Source organism: Thalassophryne amazonica, chromosome 10 (assembly GCF_902500255.1).
Source record: "Thalassophryne amazonica chromosome 10, fThaAma1.1, whole genome shotgun sequence".
NCBI classification, from domain to species: domain Eukaryota; kingdom Metazoa; phylum Chordata; class Actinopteri; order Batrachoidiformes; family Batrachoididae; genus Thalassophryne; species Thalassophryne amazonica.
In genome coordinates, this window is record NC_047112.1 from 93,042,977 (window position 1) to 93,070,927 (window position 27,951).

The window sequence follows — 27,951 nt, forward strand, 5'->3', positions numbered from 1 at the left end:
TTTCTCTGTGCTGAAGACATGGGGTGAGGAGTGGGTCTCCCACATAATACCAGCTGGCTCACGTCATCCATGTTGTCTTAACACAGACAGCTTTAAGACATGTCACAGTGAGAGACAGCAATGCCACTGGTTTGTTGCAAGCTTGCCCACTTTGTAATGTCGGTAGGGAACATAACACACCACGGGCAGCATGCAACGAAGCTGTGACCCAGCATCTTATCCCCAACCCACCCACCACTTAAACCCCTCCTTTACCAGGTAGCACCCGCTGTCACTGCTCTTTACCATTTATGTGTCAAGTTTGGTTGTCGAATCTCAAAGCGTTGTCACAGTTATATCCCCCCCCTACCCCCCTTTAGCAACATTAGTCTGAAGCTAAGACATCTGTCTTTCCTTGTACCATTCCACAAATTCCCAACAAAACTGGCCCTGATGGAGAAAAGGAGAATAGAATTGTTACTCATGCAACACATCCATAAAGTTCAGTATGTTGAGTCGTAACTAGTTCACTCACAGGCACCATCTTCATCATAGTTACTGAGGTCCAGGTTGATTGTCCTGCTGAACTCTAAAACATTGCACCACTGGTCTTTGTTGATGACTTTGTACTTGGATTGCTGAGAAATGAATGCCTTACATTAACACAGATCCATAATCTTATCAAATGCCAACTGTAATAACCTGATCGACAGGCCGCGCCATGAGAATGCTTACCTCTAGAAACTGATTAAATACAGGAAACAGAGGCCATGTCTTTCCGAGAAGAAGCCCAAGCATACATTTGGCTGTGTTCAAGTCCAAACTCCTCTGATCTTTCTCCTGTCCAATCAAAGCACCTTCATGAAGTCAAAGCAAAAAAACAACCACCACAGCAGCAAGCCAGCAATACCATCTGTAACATTAATCCAATGACCAAAGCAGCCACAGTTCTTAAATGACTTCAAGTTGAACTGTGTCGCATTAATAAAATACTATATTATCATTACAGTGAATTGCATCACATTTATATTCACCACTTGCATTTGCAGTCACTTTATCAGAGGGACTTGATATCTTTACTTGTGCTTCATTGGCAGCTCAAGTGTAAAGTGCGTCTGTGCAAACATTTCAGGACACACAATTGCAGACAGCTTTTTCAATTCAAGTCAAAGTGGAAATTTATTTTGCAGAATTACAAACAAATATCAACCTTTATTCAAACTAGGGCTGCAACTCCCAATAATTTTAATTATCGATTCATCTGTCAATTGTTTATTTTGTAAATAAAGAAAATTAAAGAAATGAAACTCATTATAATTTCTCAGAAGTCAAATGTGATGTGACCCACACTTATTTTTTAATCAATTAAGGCACTGATTTTTTTTTATTATTATTAATTAAATGAGTACTCTTTGACCATCTAGAGTATTTGTGATAAGTACATTGATCTTTTGTTGAATTTGAAATGAATAATTATAACTTTTACAATTAATCTTTCAAGTATTTTCTCATCAAAATACTTGTTATAAATGATAAAAGTCAATCTTTGATTGCAGACAGCAAGAACCAAAGATATTTCATGTTTGTGTAGTCAACTTGATTTAATTTAATATAAAGTAGTTGCTGCCCAACTTGTTCTGGAATGTGTCACAGGCCTTAAATGCAGGAATGGAAATGAAACTGACCAGAAAAAAGAAAAAAACCCAAACATGAAAAATCTTTGGTTCATACAGTCTGCAATTAAATAAGTCAATGTAAGTATCACTGTGTGTGTACACTTTGCATTTTCCGTACAGTTCAAACTTTTTCTGATTGGAGGTTTAAAAGTATTAAATACTATTACAACTAATTATCAGAAAAGTAAGATTTGTCCAGTAGAGGCCTAATAAGTCAAAGTGTTTACTATAGTATTATTTACACAAACAGTGTTGAGTTCAACTTCAGTGCCTATTGTAATTGGAAGTGCACTTCTATCATTTATCTACAAAATGTTGCATACTTTGACTTAGGATGAAGCATTAAACGGAAATGTGTATAATGCATTCACAAACCCAACAATTTCAGCACAAAAACAGTGACAAGAAAATTGTTGTACAGAAATTTCATTAAGGCATATTTAATCAAAACCCGCTTCCTTCAGTCATTTACAGTTAATCAAATATTGTTTAAGGAATTTGCTCATTTTAGAATCTTCGCATAAAATATTTTTGCTTAACTCACCCGAGCAAAATCAAAGGCATATCTATAAATAAGCTTAAAACTGGTGCTGTCATTTAAGACAGACCTCAGGTAGTCCAGCGAGTTCCTCAGTCTCTCTGTGGAATCACACCTGGCAACAGCAGAAGAAGCACAGTCAAACACTACACTCACATACACGTGTAGAAAACAACAGCTAAAAGACAAAATGTAGGTGAGTCACATACTGCAGTGAGCCCATTCCTCTCAGCCACTCCTGAAGAGTGAAATACCCCATACTCTCGGCGTCCAACTTCCAGGCCAGAACCAGCATCACCACCTGGACACAAAACATTAGACGGCCAAAGATTTCCTTAAACAGGAAATGTGTCAACTCAGATTGTCAGTCTGCTAAATACACAGCAACAATTCATGATCCAAAACACATGCTGAGAAACCAAATTAGTACATACCAGGGCCACCATGATGCCAAAACTGCCACTCAATCTTGTGTGCCAATAAGTAAACCCGTCGTAAACTGTGCGTAACCTGTGTAAATATGAACTAGTCGTGAACATTGCTTAACTTATTCGCAAACACTGCGTGTCACTGCACGGAGGGCCTTGCACAGTTTACAAGTTTACTCATTGGCATGAGATTGTGTGCATGTGTGGGGAACAATTGTGCAAGTGTCAAGGTAGCTTTTCAAGTGTACCATCTAATGACATGCATTGGCACAACAAATTGCAAGGCAGTGCGAAGCAAAATTCATGCAAGTGTCAAGGTGGCTTAAACGCAACATGTTTTAAGAGAACATTAATGCTAGCTTGACACCTAGTGTGCCAATATTCCGCAGAGAGCTGTCTTCTATAATAAAATTCTTTTACTGTGCAGCCTTCACAGATCTGATGTTAAAAAGGTTATGGATCCCATTCAGGAAGGAAACGGCATCATGAAGTGTCAATTACGTATCAAATACGCAAAAATGGAGGAGAAAAAAGAAGGAAATACAACCCCAATTCCAATGAAGTTGGGTCATTGTGTAAAATGTAAATAAAAACAGAATACGATTTGCAAATCCTCTTCAACCTATATTCAACTGAATACACCACTCGATACAAATAATCTCCTTACATTCTCTGGTTCCACTCCAATGTCTTCACAGAACTTCTCCATGCCCTCCGGACCCACCACGTCATCACAGCCTGGTTAAGACAAACAAACGTGAAGCTGCTTGTGTCACATATTGAGCATGCAGCACTGAACATAAACTGTAATCTGATCTGTACACCATGTGTAACTACAACATACAACTGCACAATATTCCAGTAATGTATAAAGTGCCCAGAATGACAAAAAAAAAAAAAAAAAAAAGTACATAAAACACTGTACCTGCATATTCATAGAACCACTCCAAGCATCTTTTACTGGAAAAGGTTTCTTCTTCACGAATATGTGACGTTTCGTGTTTTCTGAAAAAACTGCAGATGAAAAGATTTATTTCTTAACAAGCTACGGAACATCTGCAAGCACACAGATAACTATCAACACTGGTTAATGTGCCTTAAAGAACTTTTCATGATCCAGTCTTTGAATATGGATGTGTGCATTCCCCCTACATGAGCCTGCAAGATCAGTACCCCTGTATAACCAATAGCATAGGAGTCATAGCTACGATATCAGTGAGAATGAACCTTTAGCATTTGAAAGTCACACCTGTCCTGGCGACTTTTCTTGGCTGACATGTCATCTCCAGCTGAGGGTCTCCTCTTTTTCCTTGGTGGCATGGCTCTAGAGCAGCAAGCTGAATAAGGGATATAAATAAAACTAAAATCATTATTCACACAAGAGAAAATATAAGTGGCAGCTACTCTGATAATATATTAATCATTTAGGTAGCTTATCAAAGGAAAATGACATTTTCCCTACAGCTTCTCATCCTGCTGGTTCCAAGTCTTTTATAATGTTGCAAATTCAAAAATGTTCAGGGTTTAGGACATTAAGATTTAACTTAATTTAGATTTAAAACATTACTATTTACACAATCAACAGTGGCTTGACCGCCAGGAACCTGCAATTATACGAGGTCTATTAGAAAAGTATCCGACCTTATTTTTTTCAAAAACCATATGGATTTGAATCACGTGTGATTACATCAGACGTGCTTGAACCCTCGTGGGCATGCGAGAGTTTTTTCACGCCTGTCGGTTACATCATTCACCTGTGGGCAGTCTTTGAGTGAGTCGCCGCCCACCCTCTCGTCGATTTTTTCCATTGTTTAGTAATGGCTCAGAGACTGCTGCTTTGTTTGATAAAATTTTTTTCAAAACTGTAAGGCACAACTGAGTGGGACACCATCGATAAATTCAGCTGGTTTTCGGTAAAAATTTAACGGCTGATGAGAGATTTGGTCTGGTATGTTGCTGTAAGGACGGCCCACGGCGCCTGATGGCGATCTGCGCTTTGAGGCTGCAGCGTCTCGCCGTTTCAAGTTGAAAACTTCCACATTTCAGGCTCTGCTGACCCAGGAAGTCGTCAAGAACAGAGAACTTTCAGAAGAAGTCGGCATGAGGAGTTTATTTGGACATTCCATTGTTAACGGACATTTTGTAATGAAAGAACGTGCGGGCAGAGTCGCATGTCGGGCCGGACCCGACCGCGGGGGGTCGTGACAGGAAAAACACCTCCGTTGGAAACCTTAACGGGCAAGTTGGAACATGCCCAAGCTGTTAAACAATTTCTCAGTTACTCACTTGTTGAAAGCCATCAAAAGCCGCCTGAATTTTACAAATAGTTTTCAACACGGAGGTGTTTTTCCTGTCGCTGCGCACACGGATTCGCCGAGTCGTTTCCGTGTGCGAGCACGTCTTTCATTAAAAAATGTCCTTAAACAGTGGGAATGTCCGCATAAAGTCCTCATGCCGGCCTCTTCTGAATCTTCTGTTCTCTCACGATGTCCTGGTGAATTAAGCCTTAAATTAGGATTTTCAGCTCGAAACAGGCCGACGACGGCGCCTGGAAGCGCTGCGCGACGTCCCACTCCGTGGGAAGTCTTTACAACACGACAGAAACACCCCATAATCTCTCATCAGCTGTTAAACTTTTCAACCAAAAACCAGCTTAATTCTCAAATAGTGTCCACTCGGATATTCCTCACAGGTCCAGAAAAAATTCTGATAAAGTAACGCGCGCCGTCTCGAGCAGCGTGTGAAAACAAAGGAAATCAGCCGAGAGGGCGGGACCACATCTCACTCAAGGCCTGCCCACAGGGAAATGACGTCACCGACACGCGTGAAAAAACTCACGCATGCGCACGAGGGTTCAAGCATGATTGGTGTAATCGCACGTCATTCAAATCCATATAGTTAAAAAAATAAATAAAAGTGCCGGTTTTTAATCTAATAGACCCCGTAAACAATGTTGATAGGTCTGGCTGCATTTATTTTGCCATGGTTACCGTGCACCTTAAAAGATGACAGCATGGCCCAAAATAGGAGATTCAATGGTCCTCACCTGTATCTATCAAAACTAAGGCTGGGCAATATCCCAAAAATACTTTTTCCCCACATTCATCAATATTCATCACAATATGTAATTGTAAAGATGTTTCAGTTTGAAGACTATGAAGGACACACAATGGAAATAAATGTGTTTTTGCTGTACTGCATTATCGGGGCAACTTTAGCCTGAAAACTTGCAAACGCCTTAAATTGCAATGCTAATGGGCTAATGTTAGCATGAGCAGAGTGCCTCCATTGTGAGCAATGAGATTTATGGTGTGTTAAAAAAAATATATATTGCCTGAAAAAAACAACAACAAAACATCTTACTATGTGTGGCTCTTGAGTTTCCCACAGGATAGTCCAACATAACAGTTACACAGATTTGGGCCTGGACATTCATGAACCCATGACGTGGATCATCATGGTCAACTGACAGTTCTGTTCCTAAAACCCAGTAACGGTCACAAGACCCCGGTTTCCACAATGATGAACAGCAGGCCGTGGCACTTAACGGTCTCTCTGCCCCAGTCGTAGTCCTTCGAAGGTATCACCAGTCCAGTGTTTTGATTAATACGTATTAGTAGCTTATGCAGAGATTCAGTATTTTACTTCAACTGGGTCCTCCAAACTAATGCTGGATATTTCATGATAAATTGTCACTCACGAAGACACCAGCTGCACGGTTATTAAAGCTGTACAGCCTTCAAATTACACAAAACTGACAAAACTTAATTTCTACCAAAATCCAAGCATTACATATAAAGTAGGGTTTTTGTTGCTTTTTTTTGGGGGGGGTGTTACAAAATTACAGCTCACTTTAATGAATGACAGCATATGTACCTAAGTGGAATTCCATGGAAACTATTTTCTTTTGCTTCTTATGGCATCTACAGGAGGAAGCGTGTATGTGCATGCATGAGGTTTAATATTACTTGTGACCTGACCCACTTGCTTGATGTGCATTCCCAGGAAGTGCACACTAACATTCATAAAAATGTCTCGTAAAACATTTCAGAGGTGTTATCTGGTTTGAAAAAGTAAGTAAGTAAGATAGAGTATTTAGATTTAGGTGATTATTTCTTGCTCGCTTTTACAACATTTATTAGAAACATATTACATTTATACAGAAATAGCTACTCTGGAGTGTTTCCACCATCTTGGCTTATTTTGTTTGAGTGAGCAGCTGACATCACGCTGCATTTCTTTACTCCAACTGGCAGTAGCCATGTCCTTCCCAGCATTCCTCACCCAGACTGGAGAAGCCCCACTTGATCCATTACATCATTACCAAATGTAGGTCATGGCGTCTGATCACTTGAAATTCTCCAGTTCATGGGGAAAAATTAAAAATCATTTCCAGACATCACAAATTTTGGATCATATTGGCAATATCATAGTATGAATCTTATTTAACAATGGTGCTCTGAGCACAATATCCCCCGCTGGCAATGCTGCTTTGGTACATTCTGATAACATTTCAAGGGATGTGACAGTTGAGTTCAGAATGCAAATACCAACTCATCTAACTTAGGGAGACTAGATTTGTTAATTACAAATTCTGGTAAAATAAGGCCAACTCAAACAATATGATAATATGTGTATTACCAACCTCTACCGACTTGTACCAAGTTTCACAAATTCCTCCTGAAAGTGTGAGAGGAGTTGATTTCAGAATGTTTATACCCTTTTTGGGATGGCATGGACGGAAAGACAGACAGAAATCGCCACGACATAATCCCCCTTCAGGCCTTCGGCCCGCGGAGGATAAAACCCCAGAGGCCATACAGCTTTAAAGGGAAATAATCGCAGTGTGAATCCACAATTAAATCTGGTCTCTTTCAAGAGATTTGTTATATTTGTGTGAGGAATGCCCCTGTTCAATGCCCCACATTTGATCTGCATCAGAGTTTGACCAATATACGCAACTGGCTCACATCAACATAGATATTTACAACCCCAAAACAGAAAAAGTTGGGATGATATGGAAAATGCAAATCACCTAATATCACCTACAGTGATCCTTAGATTTACTTTTACTTTTATGAACCAAGATATTTCATGCTTTGTGTCATATCGGATATTTGAAGGCCTTGCGTAAATCTGTCCTCGCTCAGCACAAGTCCAGTCCTATAATTGCCAGGATCTTCAAATTCACAGGGAAGATTCTTGGGACACAGACCTTCAAGAATATCAAAGATGGCTAACCTTGACCTCTTTAAAGAGGTTAAGATGTCACATTGCTTCCTATTTTTATGTTCACAACACTGAGGGTATTTTAGCATTGTGTTATATTTTTAATATACATCCATTCCTGCATTTAAGGCCGAGAATATCCTCTCCCCTCAAAAAAGTTGGGATGGAGTAATTTATTCTAAATTGTTGGCAGTTTCCTTGCTTGCGAGGATAGTGGGAAGGCCTTTTTTTTTTAAAGTTTATTTTCTACAAGCCCTCTGGTGGCTGAAAAGTCCGATGCGGAATGCACAAGACCTGTTACACTTGGGGCAAATGAACACTTGAGTAGGCTGGGCTTGTGCTGCTGCCCGCTCTGTCTTTGACGCCTCACTTCTTTCTGCCTCAAACTTCAGGCTGGCGGAATTGATGCTGGAACGCCAGTTGAGTCTATCTGTAGCTAGATGCTGCCATGACTGATGCTGAATGCCTGCAAGGGAGAGCTGTTTCTTCAGCTAGTCCTTATAGCGCTTTTTGGGGGCCCTTGGTTTCGTCTCCCTTCCTTGAGCTCGCCAAAGAGAATTTCGGCATGCGTGTATCATCCATCCTGGCTACGTGACCTGCCCAACGAAGCTGTTGTTTGAGTATAATAGACTCAATGCTGGGCAATTTGGCTCTGGTAAGGATGTCCTCATTTGAGATGTAGTCCTGCCACTTGATCCCGAAGATGTTTCGGAGACAACGCTGATGAAAGCGTTCCAGTAATCTGATCTGCTGGCGATACAGAACCCAGGTTTCAGCTCCATACAGGAGTGTAGGGACCACAATGGCTCTGTAGACCTGCACTTTTGTGGAAAGGAGCAGTGCATGATTCTGCCAGACTTTCTCTGAGAGTCGACCAAAAGAACTGCTGGCCTTGGCAAGGCGACTGTCTAGGTCCTTGGCAACAGATGTGTCATTTGAGATAACACTACCGAGATACGTGAAGTGCTCTACTGCATTCAGGCTGGTACCCTCGATGTTGATTTGGGGTGGGGTATATGCTGTATGGGGGACCGGTTGATATAGCACTTCTTTCTCAGGCTGATGGTGAGGCCGAAGGCTCTTGCTGCTTCAGCAAAACAGTTGACAATGCGCTGCAAGGCTTGCTCCATATGGGCGACGAGGGCAGCTCCATGATTAGCTGTTCTGTGATCTTAGTGTGGGACAGAAGGCGCCGCAAGTTAAACAGACTTCCGTCGGTTCTGAAGCGGATACAGATGCCGTCTGTCAAGTCTTCTTTGGCCTCACGAAGCATCATGCTGAAGAAGATGGAGAACAGAGTGGGCGCGAGGATGCAACCTTGTTTGACGCCATTTGAGATGGGGAAGCTGCCGGACAGAGTCCTGTTGTACTTCACTTGTCCCATCTGGCCTTCATGCAGCTGGCGGATGATGGTGAGGAGCTTTGGAGGGCAGCCAAGGCGTGCAAGAATCTTCCACAAACCCTCACGACTGACTGTCAAAAGCCTTGGTTAGGACTATGAAGGCTGCATAAAGGGCCATGTTCTGTTCTCTGCACTTCTCCTGGATCTGTCTCAGGATGAAGATCATGTTGGTGGTTCCCCTGTTGGCCTGAAATCCGCACTGACTCTCGGGAGTATTTTAATGCGCTATGGTAGGGGTAAGCCTGTTGAGCAGCACTCAAGCCAAAATCTTACTGCTATTGAGAGGAGAGTGATGCCCCAGTAATTAGAACAGTCGGACTTGTCGCCCTTGTTCTTGTACAGGGAGACCAATGACCGCATCCCTAAGGTCATGTGGAACCATTTCCTTTTCCCAGCAACTGGAGAAGAGAATCTGAAGCTTGGCGAGGACTGCCTCACCTCCATTTTGGTAAACCTCTGCTGGGATGCCATTTATGCCAGGAGACTTCCCTGGATTCAGCTGCGTGGTGGCCTTTCGGATCTCTTCAAGTGTTGGGGGGGGGGTCATCAAGTTCCCATTTCACCACCAGCTGGGGAATCTTCTCGATTGATGACTCTTGCACAGTGCGCTTGTCACTGAAGAGGTTTTCAAAGTGTTCTGACCAACGCTGCATAATGGTTTCCTTGTCCATCAGAAGGGTGGAGCCGTCTGAGGAGCACAGGGGTGCTTGCACTTGATGTGCTGGCCCATGGATGGTCTTAAGGGCTTCATAAAGGAGCGCATGTCTCCGGCATCGGCATGTTGTTGTGTCTTCTCCGCAAAAGCTAGCCACCAGCCGTTCTGCAGTATGCGGAGCTTGCTTTGCAGTGTGGAGCAGGCATTTCTGTAAGCTGTCTTGGCAGAGTGGTCATCAGGTTTAGCTAAAAGAGTCTTGTGGCATGCACGTTTCTTTTCTAGTAGTTCCTGGATCTGTGCATCAGACTCATCAAACCCGTCTATTTTTCCTGGCTGAGAAGCCCACTACTTCTGCTGCCGTCTCCTGAAGGATGGTCTTTAATCTCATCCACTGTTGTTCAGGGTCGCCAGGCAGGCCTTCTTCTCCACCCTGTTTCTCCTCTAGTTTGGCCTGGAACTCCATTTTTGTGTTTGTCTTGCAGCTTGTGGACTTGTAGCTTCTTAAACTGTGGGCCTTTCTTCTTAGGAGGGGGCTTGAAAGTGAAAGCAATCTTGGAACGGACCAAGCGATGATCCGTATAGCAATCCGCGCTAGGCATCACCCTGGTATGTAGTACGTCTCTTCTATCACGCTGTCGCGTCAGAACGTAGTCCAGAAGGTGCCAGTGTTTGGAGCGTGGGTGTCTCCAGGTTGCTTTGAATCTCTCTCTGTTGGAACAGGCTGTTGGTGATCATCAAGTCATGTGCAGAGCAGAGGTCCAGCAGCAGGCGGCCACTGTCGTTACAGTTATTATAAAATTCTTTTTATTATTTCAAAATTTAACCCGCATACAGGAACAGAAGAACAAGAGAATAGAACAAGCATTGGTGCTTTCAAGTATGCAAAAAAAAAAAAAAAAATCAGACCACATTAGGATAAACAAATAGATAAATGATGATGGCAACACAAATGTTCAAGACAACGAAGAAACATCATGATGGTAATTAGATCAGAACCAGTCAAATTGTAAGGTTCGGGGGCTGGACTCTAAGGTGGACTTTTTTTAAAAAGATTAACAAAAGGTTGCCAGATTTCATTACAAGTCTGTAGAGAGCCGTTCATGGTGTGCCTTAAATACTCCAGTTTTAAGTGGGACATAACATCTTCCAGTAGGAGTTTATGAGAGGGCGGAGCTGCTTTTTTTCCAGTTGAGCAGGATCAAGCGTCTTGCGAGCAGAGTTATAAAGGCGATCGCGTTGGCTTGCTGAGCTGTCACAGCTGTATCCGGTGGAGTGACGCCAAACAGGGCCACCATTGCAGTTTGGACCGACAGGCTTGTACATAGGGAGGAGAATGTTCCGAATAATTCTTGCCGAAATTCTGAAGTTTAGGACACAACCAAACATATGACTGAGGTTTGCCGGGCCATAGCCACACCTTACACAGGATGAGTCGGAACCTGGGTAAAGTCTGGAAAGTTTACTTGGAGATATGTGTGTCTGTGTATTATCTGAACTGTATTAAACTATGTCTGACACAAATCGATGAGGTGTGAATTCTAGTAATTGCCGATTGCCAGGTCCGATCAGTGAGTAGTTCGCCTAATTCCTCCTCCCATTGATTCCTCAGGTGCCTGTTGATGGGGATGACGCACCTTGAATTTTACTGTACAAAGATGACACCAGACCTTATCCCATGGGTCCAATTCTAAGCATTGTCAGCCAGTTCTTTTGTGGAAGAGTCAGGGAAAAGGTTGTTTTCACAAAACTGCGAATCTGTAGATATCTAAAGAAGTCCGATTGTGATAGGTCAAAGTCCTTTTTCAACTGCTCAAATGAGGCCAATTCGCCATCTTTGAAAAGCTTCTTTACACATGACAGACCCTTCCTGTGCCATGATAGAAAAGACGGATCGATCAAGGAGGGGGGGAAATTAACATTAGACTGAATGGGAGTTGCAGCCATGGCACCTTTAAATCCAAAGTGAGTACGGAATTGAAACCAGATTCTCAGTGAGCCCTTGACTATCAGATTGTTTGTCCAGTGATGTTTACTCAGAGGTAGCGAGCTACACAATAATGAGCCGATGTATGCTGGGTTGCAAGAATGCTTCTCCATCGGGACCTAGGCTGGAACCTCCATGTCCGAAGCATCCGCAAGCCAAAGAGCCAGTGTTTCTGAATGTTCGTGGCCCAATAGTAGTGAAGAAAATTTGGTAAAGCAAGCCCACCATCGTCTCTCGATCTTTCTAGAAACTCTCTCCTAATTCGAGGTATGTTTCTATTCAGAGAAACCTGGACATGTGACTATTCAAATCTTTAAATAGGATTTGGGATTGAAAACCGGTACCAGTCTGGAATAAACAGAGAAGTCTGGGCAGAATTACCATTTTAACTAAGTTGACCCTTCCGACTAGCGACACCAGGAGTTTGGACCAGTTCTCCATGTCCTGTTTAGTTTTATCCAACGCGCCTGTAAAGTTTTTGGGGAACAACGACTCGTAGTTATAAAGTAACACTGACCCCCAGGTAGCTAAAGTGGTTTTTACACACCTTGAAGGGGAAGCTCCGGAAGTCCAACTGCTGCGCGTTCCTATTTATTGTAAAGAGAATGCTCTTAGAGAGATTCAACTTATAACCTGACACCTGACCAAATGAAACTAAAGATTTTAAGAGCACGGGGAATGGTGCTGAACGGATCTGAAAGAAAGAGGTCGTCAGCATACAGAGATAGTTTATGAGTTGTCCTCCTCTTCGTACTCCAACTAGCTGTGGATCGTGTCTCAGTCGTACTGCCAAAGGTTCAATAGCAATATTGAATAGTAAGGGGCTAAGCGGCAACCTTGTCTGGCCCCGCGAGATAGGGGGAAAAGGACTGGACAGATCCTTGTTTGTGCGTATTGCTGCTTGTGGCGATGCATATAAAATACTAATCCAGGAGCAAAAGACCAGGACCGAATCCAAATTTTTTAAGTGTTGCAAACAGAAAGTTATATTCCACTCTATCAAAAGCTTTTTGCGCATCCAAGGAAATTACTATTTCAGGTTCAAAGTTGTTGCACTGATAGATCACATTGTATACCCGACGTAAGTTACTAGATATCTGTCTCCTTGAGATAAACCCTGTTTTGGTCTGGATGTATTACTTTGGAAGAGCCTTGTCAAGTCTGCCTGCCAATACTTTTGCTAGAAGCTTAGAATCGCAATTCAGGAGGCTATTGGGCGGTAGGATTCACACAGCAATGGATCTTTTGCTTTTTTAAGCAGTATGAGATTGTGGCATGTGTCATTGTTGCAGGTAGAGTCTTCCTGTCATAAAACCTCTTTGAAAACTTTCGATAGCAATGGGACCAGTTTGGTTGCAGATAGTTTAAAAATTCTGAGTGCTTCCGATCCAGTTCCTTTATGTCCACTAAAATTTCAGACGCTCGCTTCATCCGCCTCTTTTTCTCTGCTGCCGTATAAGATATCACTGTGTAACCTATGTGCTATGGCGCTCTTAATCATGAACCCGACCCCTGAGAGTCGACGATCTTCTTTCGCCTGTGCCTTCCTCGGTGAGTGACTCTTGGTCTGCAAAGCGCACCTCGCTGAGTGCAGCAATGTCTATGTCAAGCCTTGCTAGCTCTTTGGCAACTAAGGCTGAGCGTCTTCGAGGATGATCGCTATTGTCTGAGTCCATCATTGTGCGTACATTCCAGAACGCAATTTTCAGGTTCTTTGTTTTTCTTTTCGCACCGCGTGTAGTGATGCCCGTTGGCAGCAGTGAGCCAACCGGGTCTAGTAAGGACAAGCCATGTTTAGACCACCTTTTCTAGGTCTGTCTCCATGTGGAGCAAGCAGGACTATCCCTAAATAGGGCTGCTTGGTCACCCAGGGCCCTGCCGGATGATGCTGTTGTCTCGGGTCAGCAATCAAACGACCATAGCTCCTGAGTCGCCTGCATGCAGGATCGAGACTGCAGCTCCCAGTGCCATCATGCACCTGCTGTTTTCGCCTCTTCCCATCGCTGCAGGGCTTTCCTTCCCGCCTGCGCTCATTGCTTAAAGTGGAGATCAGCTCGCGCACACCAATTCCACTCTTTAGGCAAGGTGGCACTCCACAGTGGCACAGACAAGCTGAGACGGCTGTGGCGACCACCAAGCTGTAGGTTTTACATCAGAGTGACCTTCTCTAGCCTCTGGCTAAAGAACCTTCCTCGGAGGCACGGGGGCAGTAACCCAGGCTGGGGGTTTTAACATCAGGGTTTTCCTTCCCCTAGGTGGACCGCCTTAACAGGGCTAATGAGTCCCATCTACCCACTGCTATAACCCAGTCACCTGGGAGGCTCGTGATGGCGGGAGCGCCTAGATCCCGTATAGGTCATGGACCTACCACTGCCATACTTGAATAAACAATATCTGTATTGTAAACAACAACAACAACAAAAACACAAAGCCAACCTAGTCAAAACCAAAGTGAGTGCAGCTCCAGGAAAACCTACCTGAAACAATCTAAAACTGACTGAAAATAAATCTGACTCAATCTAAACGAAAACAATTCATCTAGCGCAACGTAACTATAGCTTGTAAGCTAACAAATGGAATATCAAATCAAATTTATTTATTTATTTATATAGCGCCAAGTCACAACAAACAGTCGCCCCAAGGCGCTTTATATTGTAAGGCAAGAGCCATACAACAATTACAGAAAAACCCCAACGGTCAAAATGATCCCCCTGTGAGCAAGCACTTGGCGACAGTGGGAAGGAAAAACTCCCTTTTAACAGGAAGAAACCTCCAGCAGAACCAGGCTCAGGGAGGGGCAGTCTTCTGCTGGGACTGGTTGGGGCTGAGGGAATATAAAGCTAACCAAATCTAAATGCATTTAAAACAATCACAGTCAAAACCTTTATCACTATGAAAACAGATAAGTGTGTATAAAGTCTAACTGATCTGACAGTAACTGAAAAACAGGTAACTGAACATAAATTAATGCAAAGATATGCAAATTGTTTAAATGAATATAAAGCTAGCACTCTAAAATGTACTTAAATCACACTATCTTGAATGTAAAAATGTATTTATCACTATGAACATAATTTCATGCAAAGCAATAGCTAAATGGATATAAAGCTAACAAAGTAAAATTGTAAAATTGACGTAAAATAACTATCTGAATCTAAAATGTATTTATTACTATGAAAACAGTTAAGTGTATATAAAGCTAACTGAAAAACAGCAGCTAACTGAACATAAATTCATGCAAAGCTATGTGACTAGCTAAATGAATATAAAGCTAGCAATCTAAAAATTTACTTAAACACTATATGAATCTAAATGTATTTATCACTATGAAAACAGTTAAATGTATATAAAGCTAACTGAAAAACAGCTAACTGAACATATAAATTCATGCAAAGCTATGCAAAGAGTTAAAGTAGAAAAAAAAATCATACTTACTCCACACCATGATACAATAACTTATTACAGTTACTATTAATACAGTTAATAGTTACTATTATACAGTTAACATAATACAGCTAACATAATTCAGCTACTATGATACAGCTAATAATTAATATTATTCTAAATATAAAGGATTAAATCATTTTTATTGCCAGTTTTCTTGAGATAAGAAAGACTCACTGATTATGTAATAGGTCTTCATTTAAAAAAATAAATGGTATGGTACGATACGGTGAATCTGTGTCAAGTCGGTCAACATTAACTACCTACTGAAACATGAAAGAACAGCTTCTAGGCTAACATCATCTCAGTGTTGTCAAGTTACACTGTCAGTCCTCCAACTTTGCAACCCAGTAGCATCAGGGACCAACCTGAGAGCTGTTGCAGACATCAAACATGGGAGAGGAGAACATGTTCACCAAACTTCTGTTCTAAAACCTCAATGAGCTTTTTTTTATTTATTTATTATTATTATTAGTTTCCATTTTTCTTGACCCAAGGAGTTGCTCCATCCTGGAGTCAAATTTGTCACCATTAGCTGTTTCACGGTCCATGATTTACGGGAGAGGTCGGTTTCAGCAGAGTTCCCAGTTCAGGGCCCAATGTAAACATGCCTCGTGAAGTATGGACAACAAGACAACTTGGTGGCACAGCATCAAGTTCATCATGGGTGCTACACCTCTTCTAGATAACCCTCTCAACTTGGGAGAACATATCATCATAATCGCTTGTGAACTCACTGAATCGACGCCAACCACATCCTCGCTAGCCATTGTTTACATGGCTTTGAAATGCTGGAACTCTGCTGTCACCGTGGTGCATTCTGGGAAGTGCAGGGGACCGTCATGGGGGATTATGGGAAATGTTAAAACAGCGAATTAAGTTACTGACTTATGTGCTACAACAGGAGGGGGAGGTGGGGCTTTTCTTCTTTTGCTGGTCCTCAGACCAGCCTTTTTTCTCATTTTACAGAAAGAGGGTAAAATTCTTTTTGATCAGTGTGTATATATATATATATATATATATATATATATATATATATATATCCAAAAAAGAAAAAAAAAAAACAATTTACTTTTATGTGACTTTCAAATGCTACACAACACTTTCACAATTTATTCAATTAGGTGATTTAAATGAGGGCCTTTTTGGTCCCCCTTTGACTCAAGAACTGACCCAATTTCCTCCCCTACTGTGCACCCCTTGCAGTCTATGAGCCAGTAGTCAATTTTGCCTAATTAGTAACACTTAAAAGGACTAAATAACACTTACAATCCAGCCTCAGTGTACCATGGCCTACATGAAAATATATGGTGGCCATCCCAAGGTGGTAGCTATACCCAGGTAGGGGTCAATGAAGAATTACACAGGCGTCAAAATTTAAAAATGCTCCAATCATATTGAGAGGTATAGTGCATAATTTCTCTGATCATAATGATTACAAAAAGGGATAACTTTGACATTCTATGACTGAATGATATGGGGTTAAAAACAGCAAAACTGGTAAAAAAAAAAAAGAAGGTTCATTTCAGTTTGTACAGGGGTTAAACGTTGCTTCAACTTTGTTAAAAAAAAACAAACAATGACAATTACTGGTTGAGGCAAAATAATTAATAAATGGAATTGTTTTGACGGTGATGAATGTGTGGTCTCTAAAGTAAAGGTCCAGCAAGGTCAACACCCACTGGATTCTATGCTACATGAAGTTACCCTGTAACGCAGGGGTAGGCAACCTGTTCCAGAAAGAGCCATGAGGGTGCAGGTTTTCTTTGCAGCCACTGACTCCACCAGGTGATTTTACTGATTAATATCACTTTGAGCAGATGGAATCAGTTAATCAGTGAAATCACCTGGTGGAGTCAGTGGCTGCAAAGAAAACCTGCACCCTCATGGCTCTTTCTGGAACAGGTTGCCTACCCCTGCTGTAATGTGATAACTAAGCATGACAGATAGTGCAAACTATTCCTTTTTAGAACCATGTCAACTCAACCAATAATCTATCCAAATTATACTTTTTTTTTAAGAATCTTTATGATCAGACAACGTAGTACACGTTTCAAAATGATTGGAGCATTTTTATTATTATATTGACCCCTATGCAATTCTTCATTGACCCTTACCTGGCTACATCTACCACCTCAGGATGGCCGTAATACATCACATTCTCTGACTACAGAGACGAGGTCAAATCGACTGACAGCATGGTGTTCAGCTAACAACCTGCCACTGAACACCACAAAAACAAAAGAAATAATCCTGGACTTCAGGACGGACAGGACTGACTCAGCCCTCAGACTCAGGGGACTGTGTGAAAAGGGTCAGCTCCATCAGGTTCCTGTGAGTGTAGCTCTCTGACAGCCTCTCCTGGACTGCCAACACCACAGCAGTGGTGAAGAAAGTCCAGCAGTGACTCCACTTCCTGAGGGTGCTCAGGAGAAACAATAAGGAGGAGAAGCTGCTGGTGTTGTTCTACAGAGCCACCATCCTGACGTACTGTATCACAGTGTGGTACGGGTGTGCTCAGCAGCAGACAGGAGAACGCTGCAGAGGGTGATCAAAACAGCCCAGGGGATCACTGGTTGCTCTCTGCCCAGCCTGGAAGACATTGCCAGCTCTCGCTACCTCAGCAGAGCTGCCAGCATCAGCAAAGACACATCCCACCCAGCAACTACCGTTTGACCTACTACCCTCCGGCCGACGGTATAGGTCAATCAAAACTAGGTCAAACAGACTCAGAGACAACTTTCTCCCCAGAGCAATCACTGCTCTGAACAATAACAAATCACTCTAATCCGCACCTTCCAAGTTTCTTGTGCAATATCTGTAAACCATGTGCAATATTCCCGCGCAATATGATTCCACAGTTTTATATAATTTTTGTTTTACATTTAACTTGGTCCACATTTTATTTTACCTTATGTTTATATTAGTTGTACATATACTCTGAATAATTTACCGTTAAATTTCACTATCTTTTATTTGGCTAAAAATTACTCCCACCACGGAAAGCATCTTTTTGGAGTTGCACTCAAATCTCGCTGCAACGCAAATTACAATGACAATTCTGATTCTGATTCTTGTGTAAGCCATGGTATACTGGAGCTGGATTCTAAAGCCGTGGTCCCACCGAATAATGAAGGATGAAGAAGGAGCCACGCACCGTGTTTTTTTTGTTTCGTGAGCTATCGTGGCATTATAGTGGCTCAGAGTGGCTTAGAGGCATTATCTTCAGTTAACAAGGCTCCTCTCTGAGCGTGGCGCTAATTACAAGATGTTCAAAATTTAGCAACAACAGCGTGGCGCAGTTTGTGTTCGAGTTACTGCGACGACAGAGGCATTTGCGTGGTGCTTACGAGTCTGCAAAAAGTCCATTATCCGTGCGCCTGGCACCTTCGCAGGACCTGAGAGGCTATTTTTGGAACAGCTCTCCTCTTGCGCACACAATTCCACCTGCACTGTGCGCTGGACTCTATATAAAATAATTATTTTGGGGAGATGGTAAAAGAGGCATTCGTTGAAGCAGCTGATTCATTGTTCCGAGACTTTAAAAATAAGGCAGAGATATTATCTTCAGTCAAAGCTCTGCAGCTGTCAAGACACAGTTACACAGCGCTGTGAAGCCATGGCTGAGGATTTAAGACGGCAAATGTGGAAGGGCATCGGAGATTGTGAGTGTTTCTCACTGCAGTTGGACAAATCTACAGATGTGAGTGACACAGCCCAAATGTGCATTTTCATTCGTATGGTGTTTAGTCATCTCACTGCAAAAGAGGAGCTATTAACAGTACTTCCCATGAAAGAACAGACGCGAGGAGAGGACATATTTCAGACGTTTAAAAACTTTATTGAGAAAACTCAGCTCCCAGTGTACAAATTGGTGTCCATCACCACAGATGGAGCACCTGCAATGGTTGGGCGTGTGAATGGATTTATTGCCAAGTGCAGGCAGGGACGATGCATTCCCAGACTTTTTGAACTATCACTGCATAATCCACCAACAAGCGTTATGCGCTAAATGCTCAACATGAAAGAGATCATGGATGTGGCAACAAAGATTGCCTGTTCTATTCGAACCAGATCTCTTCAAAGACGGTTATTCCGTGCACATCTGGAGAAGGCTGACTGCGACCACTCTGAGTTGATGCTACATACTGACGTGAGATGGCTTAGTCGTGGGAAATTCCTCCAAAGATTTTGAGAGCTCTGTCCGGAGATTAAGGAGTTTTTCCGTGTATCTGGACATGCAGAATACAAGCAACTAAATGACAGTCAGTGGCTGCTGGACTTGGCATTTTTAACCGATCTGACAAACTGGTTGAATGACCTTAATCTTGAGCTGCAAGGAAAAGACAAAAAAGTGACCGATATGATCAGCTCAGTTAACGCTTTCAAACGAAAGATGCAACATTTCTCCTCAAAGCTGCAGCACCATGATTTGGCACATTTCCAGAACCTGGCGTCAGAGCTGGAGACGCAAGGGAAGGCCCGTGAACAACTTGACAGTACACGCTACATGGAGCAGATCGACGATTGTCTATCAGAGTTTGACAAACATTTTCAAGACTTTTCTTTGCTTGAGCCAGTCGCTACATTCATGTGCTATCCTTTTCAGGAAGATGTTGAGGTTGATTCACTCGTATCAAACATTGCAGCACTGTTTCATGTGAACTCTTCTGGAGTGGAAAATGAGATTTTGACTCTACAAACCGACATTGAGCTGAAGTTGAGAGCTCATGGACAGTTCTGGAACTTAATCACAAGAGGAAAAGTACCCCAACATGAGGAAATGTGCTACCTCCTTGACTGCATTATTCGGCTCCACTTATTTATGTGAGTTAGCCTTTTCCTACATGAAGATTATTAAGTCCAAATACCGTTGCACCATGACTGATGAACATTTGGAAGTGTGCTTGAGGCTGGCTGTCAGCAGCTACTGTCTGGACTACGCATCCCTGGTTGATTCAATTCGGTGCAAGTCATCAAAGTAAACTCAGGTAATTACAAAAAAATGTTAATAGTTTTATGTGTGTTGTGCAATATTGGCTCATTCGGTTATGCAAGGTACATCAACATACACTGTACATACAAAGAATCCTCGATACATTTGAAAATAATTATATGTTTTGCATTTTTGTAGTGGGGTAGATCATTTTGACTTGGTCGTTTTATAAGTAGCTCGCATGCTGAAAAAGTGTGAGCACCCCTGCTTTAAAGGGACCAGGTGTGGGAGGGCTGGAGGTTTGGACCAAACTCATGCCTAAACATGCGCCAACATGGCGTTATCATGGCGCTATTATGGCACTACGTGGATTAGTGTGGCTGATGCGAGCCATTCGAGGCTGTAATGACAGGTCGGTCGTGGCTCACTAGAGGCTGCTACACGGCACATGCGGGGTACAGAGAGGCACATAGTGGCACCTTCATAGTGGATACGTGATAGATCAAAACGTGGGTCATTCTTCAAATAATCACCCGACACCCATGCGTGGCTCCTTCTTCAGCCTTCATTATTCGGTGGGACCGAGGCTTAAGTGTTGTTTATTCTCATTAAGTGGTACTGAAAACCTGCTTGGCCCATGGACTGTGGACGCATGTTCACAACACACAAAACAATCAGATATGTCACACGCAGCCCAAAAGAACAATGACACAGGGATCACTTTGACTGTTAATGTGGACACAGTATCAGACAAGCTGCCATTACCTGAGGGGTGACTGTCCTGTCCTATGTCTTCTGTCAGGTTCTGTCAAAAACAAAAAAGGCAGACTTTTAAAAAAATGGTACATATACAAAGTGAATATTTGACATCCAACAAAAACTGTAAAACATTAAATGTCTACATGCCTGGACTAAGTGTTAACAGTACACCTCCATCATTATCAGGGTTCTGCCCAGACAATGAAATCACAGCACCCCGCCATTATACTGCCATCTAGCACCACTATACTGTGGTGTCATCTCATGATCTTTTAACATGAGACTTTGTGGAAATCTGACTGTGCAAAGACCTATTTTTGTGGGGAAATTTCACATGAACAACTTCAGCTCTTTATTTTATCCTGTTTAGATCCAAACAACGCAAATCATGACAAAACACATGCGTTATATGAAGCCCAATGATCAGAGGAAAATCCCAGCATTTTTGTTTCTTCTTAGCGGTGATCACAGCCCGTGAGCCGACATCGACTCGATCAACACCAACACCGTCTACCGCTGGATCGATCAGATCGGAGGCTAAGGACGATGCTGCACCAACTGTGACAGTGATCAGGGACGCTATTTTGTTAGAAAATGACAGAACAGAAATCTAAATTCTTCAAGTAGAGACTAGGGCTGCACGATATGACCTAAAATTCATATTGTGGCATAAATTGAATCCCTTCACGTTAACGGTATATATCGCTATATAAACTTACGTGTAAAAATTATGTGTTTCTGAATGGGTCCCTTAGCAAAAGTAAATTGATCAAAATAAATAAATAAAAATGACAAAAAAATAAAACGGATATAATGTAATTTTGAAAACATTTATTGTGCAGATCTCAAAAATACTGATACAATTTGCCAGAAGGTACATCTAAGATGCAAGCCTAGATTTCATGTTTTGGTGAAAGAATTAAAATACATTTATGGTCAACGGCTGAAGTTTCATCTCTTGAACACTAGATGGCACACCCACTCTGAATACATGAAGCGCTTTCAGGACGGTCACTTCCTCATTTACAAAACAACACGAAACCACCAAAACATACTTAATTTACTCACATTTAAAGTCAGTCTGGGTAAACTGATGTTACCTGTCTGATTTTGTCTTTCTGCTCTGGTTTAAAAAAACAAAACAAAAAAAAACATTGCGTTATTAAATGTGGCGCTTTCTCAAATATTTGTTTCAGGTGGTGATGGAGCCTCCGCCTTCCCCCAGTGCGTCGGGTGAAATAAATAAACAACGGCTTTACAAATATCAGCGACAGAATAGGTGGCTGACAAACGTACATGAACAGCAGTGAGAGTCAGTCACCTCATCTCAGAACATCCCTCCTCCCCGCAGAAATCTAGTTCTCACACACACACACACACACACACACACACTTCACAGAGGAGTTTTCCTGGATCAAAAAAACTCCGCGGCCATTATCATGCAAGTCCAAATCTCTACCGTCTGCCAAAATTATATGGTGTACCGGATAAACCGTGCAGGCCAAGTAGAGACACACTTTCATTCTTTGAGATTTTAGTGCCTGATAGCAGTGTCCATTATTTCCATTCTTCTATGTTTTAAAGGACATGTTGCACTGAAACCATAACATTTCTGACAGCGTTCCTTTGAGGAAAGGTCCCAGCGCACGCTTAAATGGGACATTGCTGCTAACAAAACGGAGCCACAAATTAATTACAAAGTTTACTTAAGTGTCATGTCGTGCTATGATGACTCATTTTTAAGTGATAATTGTTCATTTTGATGCAGTCACAGAAAAAACAGCAGATGGTCTCCACTGTGAGAAAACTTATAGCCGCTTTACACTGAGAAACGTAGTGTGCGTGCACGCCCATTAATCATGAACACAGTCTGTTAACAGTTTACTAGATGCTCACTTTTGTGCACACTGTCATTGATATACAACCCCTGGCAAAAATTATGGAATCACCAGCCTCGGAGGATGTTCATTCAGTTGTTTAATTTTGTAGAAAAAAACAAAGCAGATCACAGACATGACACAAAACTAAAGTCATTTCAAATGGCAACTTTCTGGCTGACACATAGGGTCAGTGTCAATGAGCAGATCTGATATGATGCAGGTGTTAGTTTTGGGGATGAAAATTTACAGGGTGATTCCATAATTTTTTCCTCAGAATTGATTCCATATTTTTTTTCCTCTGCTTGGTCTAAAAAAGTAACCGTTACTGACTGCCACAATCTTTTTTTTTTTCTTGATTTCTTATAGTGTTTCTTAAAGCCAGAAAGTTGCCATTTGAAATGACTTTAGTTTTGTGTCATGTCTGTGATCTGCTTTTTTTCTACAAAATTAAACAACTGAATGAACATCCTCCGAGGCCAGTGATTCCATAATTTTTGCCAGGGGTTGTAACTGAACAATCTATGAAATACATCTGTGTGACCAGACAAATCAGGTTGTCTGTCAGACAGCCTGAAACACAGCTGAGAGGTCCACGTGTGCAGTGTGCGACACAGTGCATGCTGCTCTTAGAGGCAGAATATTCAGCTAAAGCCCCGGTCACACAGCACTAACAAAAGATACCGAAGCTAAAACGAAACAAGAAATCTGGACTTACGTTGACTTTCAGAGTCATCATTTAACTGCCATCCAGCTTCGTTTCTGTAGCTGGTGCTTCGTCAGAATTTTCAAACTGTTGAAAAATGTGAATAAATCCTGACAACAACCTCAATTCGTCCGTATTCCGTTTTGCTTTCTGTCTTGACTGTTCCTCATCATTTGCGTAGTTCCCGTACTGTCAGCGGTCCGTTTGATTGTCGTCCAACCTCCAACCTCTCCCTCTCTCCCCCTCCCTCCACGTCTCTGGCTGTTACACACGTGTGCGCCCACACATTGTCAAGACAACGCAAATGATCACACGGTGGTGCTTCGTTCTGATTTTGTGTCAAGCGTCAAGCGTTCGCTTTGTTTTTTGTTAGTTCCGGTTTTAAAGATAAAGATAAAAATAAAGATAAACTTTATTGATCTCACAGAGGAGAAATTCACAGTTTTCAGTCTTTTATGTGCTCTGCACTCGCAAGCTTTTCAGTGATGAGAAAAGTACAGGCTCATTCATCCACTTTTTCTCGATGATTTGGGACTCCCCCCCTTTGTTTAGCTAACACCATGTGCCGTGTGACCAGGCCATAACGAGGCTCATCTCTGAGCATGGTGCTAATTTCATAAAGTTCAAAATTTAGCAACAGCAGCAAGGGGCAGTTTATGTATGAGGTACTATGAGGACAAACAAGGATTTTAGAAGCATGTTTGTAGTGAGGACGAGGCTGTTAAAAGCACATTATCCAAGCACCTGGCAACTACGAGGACAGGACAGGCTATTTTGACTAATCCCTCTTGCGCACTTCAATCCCACCTGCTTTGTGCGCTGTATATAAAATTATTATTTTGAAGCAGATTAATAATTTTCTATCAGAGTTTGGATGTTGAAAACACCTCTAATCACTTCTAAATTTGAAAAAAAAAATCATGTTCAGATTATGGGGTGTTATGAGTAAAATTTTGAAAGGAACAATGAATTTACTCCATTTTGGAATAAGGCTGTAGCATAACAAAATATGGAAAAAGTGAAGCACTGTGAATACTTTCCAGATGCACTGTATGTGGCCCTGCAACAGACTGGCATCTTGTTCAGGGTGTAATCCGCCTCACACCCTATGACTGCTGGCCTAGGTTCCAACCCCCCACGACCCTTCACTGGAGCAAGCGGGTATAGAAAATGGACAGAAAATAATAACTATAACAACAATGGATGCAACTATTTTTAACTTGCTCATGATAATTCATGAGCAAATGTCAATGCAGGATAGAAACAGTAAGACTTAAACTCCCATCTTTCAATCTTAGTTAATTTTTGCTGCACTTAATACTATATGCAATGTTTACATCTACATAATTACATTTGCTGCAGTCTTTGTGTGAGAAAATGCAAAAAAGTTAGTTCTGAATTAGTAATTCTCAAGTTGAGCGAGTCTGCTTTAACTGTTTAAGTGAAACACTTACTGTTAATGAGTAACAGGAGTGACTCATGGGGGTTCAATATGCATATGAACCATGGATTTGCAAAAAATTTATGTAATACTAATACAATAATATACTTTTGGAGGGTGGTATGCATTTTCAGAGGCCTGATGTTCATGGCCAGTCACCCAAAATGGCAGATATTCGCCCGAGTTAAACGAGGGCGAATATCTGTCATTTTGCTCTCTGAATTCGGCAGTGCGTCCTCATCAAGCTGGCTGCTTTGGATGCGCTGTTCATTGTCGTACTATTACTATTCATGAGAAAATCATCTGGAGTATCCATATTGGGACCAACACACACACACTTCTTGCCTTTTTATGTTTTCCTCTGCGGACAGTCCTTGGGCTGCGCGCACTATGACATAATTTGTTAACGCACAGCGGGTGGGTATAGCCAGATAGCGTTGACATAAATCTATGATACCGGCCTAGCAACGCCTCGGTAAAGTGAAAATAATGTGAAATATAAATTGATTGCCACAGTGACTTGTTAAAGTTATAAAAAAGTAAGTCCTTATAGGCCCTCGGGTGCTTATCTCTGGTTTCCATGCCATGAAGCAGATGAAAGTCCATGACTCCTGCTGGATGGGATGCTAGTCCATCACAGGTTACTTCCCTGCCCAGGCTGATACCCATTTAACAACTGGGTGAACTGAGACAATGCAGACTAAGTGCCTTGTCCAAGGACACAGACAGGTAGTACAAGCGGAATTCAAACCCAGGTCTACATATTAGCAATTCAACTCTTTATTCACTGAGCTACCTGCTCTTTAAAGTAATAACTGCACAAATCTCAATGCAAAGTTAGAGCGGATTTCATTTCACTGCCACTTTGCAACTGATAGTGTGGAGCAGCTGTTCATTCATGTGATCAGGGAAAAAGTTGTCCAGTCAAGTGAATTGAGACTGTTAAAGCAGATAATCTCTGCCCTTTTGCATTCAGCTTTAGGCAGACTGCTGCATGCTCAACACACATTCAGCCAAAGCAATGAAAGGATCACTTCAAAATATCAAGAGTTGGGGATGGAGCATGCATGCTGTATTTTTGCCATGCCATCCTGAGCCAAGCACGTGTGGAACCATGGTGGCTGAGTGTCCATAGGGTTCTGGGGGGGGGGGGGGGGACTTTCCCTGTTCTTGTCAAGTAGAATGGCTGCTTGGGAGGACTCAGCGTGGCTAGGCTACAGCAATTAGATTATTTTATCTATTATTTTTATTGAACACTGGATAGCTTGCTGTCATTCAGGACCATAGGCAAAAGTTCCTTACCTTCAACGTTACGCTTTTTAACAAATGTAAAGCAAATCTGCACATTTTTTTTTGCTGAAACAAAAAGATGATCAGCTCTGAACCATGGGTTTTATGATTCATTGCACATCTATCCAATGTGCATGTACAACTGAAAAAGCCTGAACAGCTGGTATACGATACAGTACAACCAGGTATGGACCGTCCGGAACAGCACATAAAAATATACGAATAAGATGTACATACCAGCCTGTGCAAGGTGTGGTGGATCTTGTGGATGCTAGCCAGTGTCGTCAAGTGAGAATTCAGCTGAAAATCTAGTATTAAAAAAGGCAATAAGACAATATTAAAGTTATAGCGTGCTGCATCAATTTCTGACATGATAAAACCTAAAATAAACCCACGAGAAGGTTAAACCACTACAGCACTACCCAGAACACTTCCTCTCAGCAAAGTTGACTCCAAAAATCGATTACTTGTCATCTCAAAGAGTAAAAATTCAGGCTTTAGACACATCTCCCATGAAGAAGGATGTAGCATACGTGCAAGCTCGAACTTATGTCAGAATCTATGCTAGCTCGTCGACATGCCTGCGAGTACCACATATGTTTTTTTCCGCTCGCGTTTAAAGGTTTTTAATCAAAACCCGTTGCTCTTAGAGGCCAAAGGCAGATAAACCAACACACGTAGCCGAGCAGATAGCACTAGCCGCATACCTAAAATAGCAGTGCAGTCGCGCAACTTAGAGTTTACAAAGTATCCAGAGAGCGGAGCGTATGGGAGTTGTAGTCCAATTCCTTCTATAAACACGCTGAAACCACTGTTATTAAGAGGACTCAAAACTACAATTCCCAAGCCTTAACAAAACAATTATTTCTTAGACCGCTCTCCCCCTACATTACCCCTACCGATGAATGCATTTTACATGCTTTAAAAAGGAAGCAACTAAATAAAGATATCTAACATGATATGCCTGTTGACGGTTAAGCAACGCGCACATCTACTTGCGGCAGGTCGCGCGGGTGCCGCAGAGCTCGACAGTATTGCTGCAGCGAGCAATGAAAGATGTTTTACACAACTGCGTCACAATTTTCATTCTGTGTAACAGCCTGCAGTCAGCGAGAAAAATAAACCCATTTACAAAAGCGCTACACCACCACCCAATCGGAGCAGAGCATAGCACATCCTAAATAATGTATAAACCGAACACAGCGGACAAATTACCACCGAAAAGCTTCAAAATTCAACCAACGTTCATATAAGCGCTGCTAATGCTACACAAAACGTGAACCCGCAGCGTCAAAACTAGCTTTGTGCGTGTCCAAATAGATGTGAAATCACACGGAGCGTCCTTTGTTGTCGCAAGACAGCGCTTGGAAATACAAAGAACCCATGCAAATAGCACCCAATTATCAAATACCACATAGCCAAAAGCAGGTACAGAAAAACAAAACGTCTTTCCGCTTTTCTCTATTAAACGCCGTATCACCACAAAGCTCGTATACCTCGGTGAAGAAAAGCCTGTGTTCGCATTATTACTTACTTGCCGCATCAGAGTGCATTTTTATGAAACATACAACTGTCTATGGGAAGTCCGCAAACCGGCCAATAGGCGG

General features: G+C 42.0%; 1 protein-coding gene across 1 annotated transcript; it reads right to left on the reverse strand.

The window, feature by feature from the left end:
- Positions 1-19: 19 nt before the first annotated feature.
- On the reverse strand, positions 20-27,951 carry LOC117519209 (DCN1-like protein 4). Its single transcript, XM_034180518.1, is given in 12 exon segments — positions 20-415; positions 417-429; positions 515-617; positions 715-819; positions 2,200-2,308; positions 2,403-2,494; positions 3,289-3,359; positions 3,547-3,635; positions 3,871-3,958; positions 21,037-21,076; positions 26,582-26,652; positions 27,879-27,951. Coding segments are annotated over 12 exon segments (840 nt in total). The 5' UTR covers positions 27,898-27,951; the 3' UTR covers positions 20-375.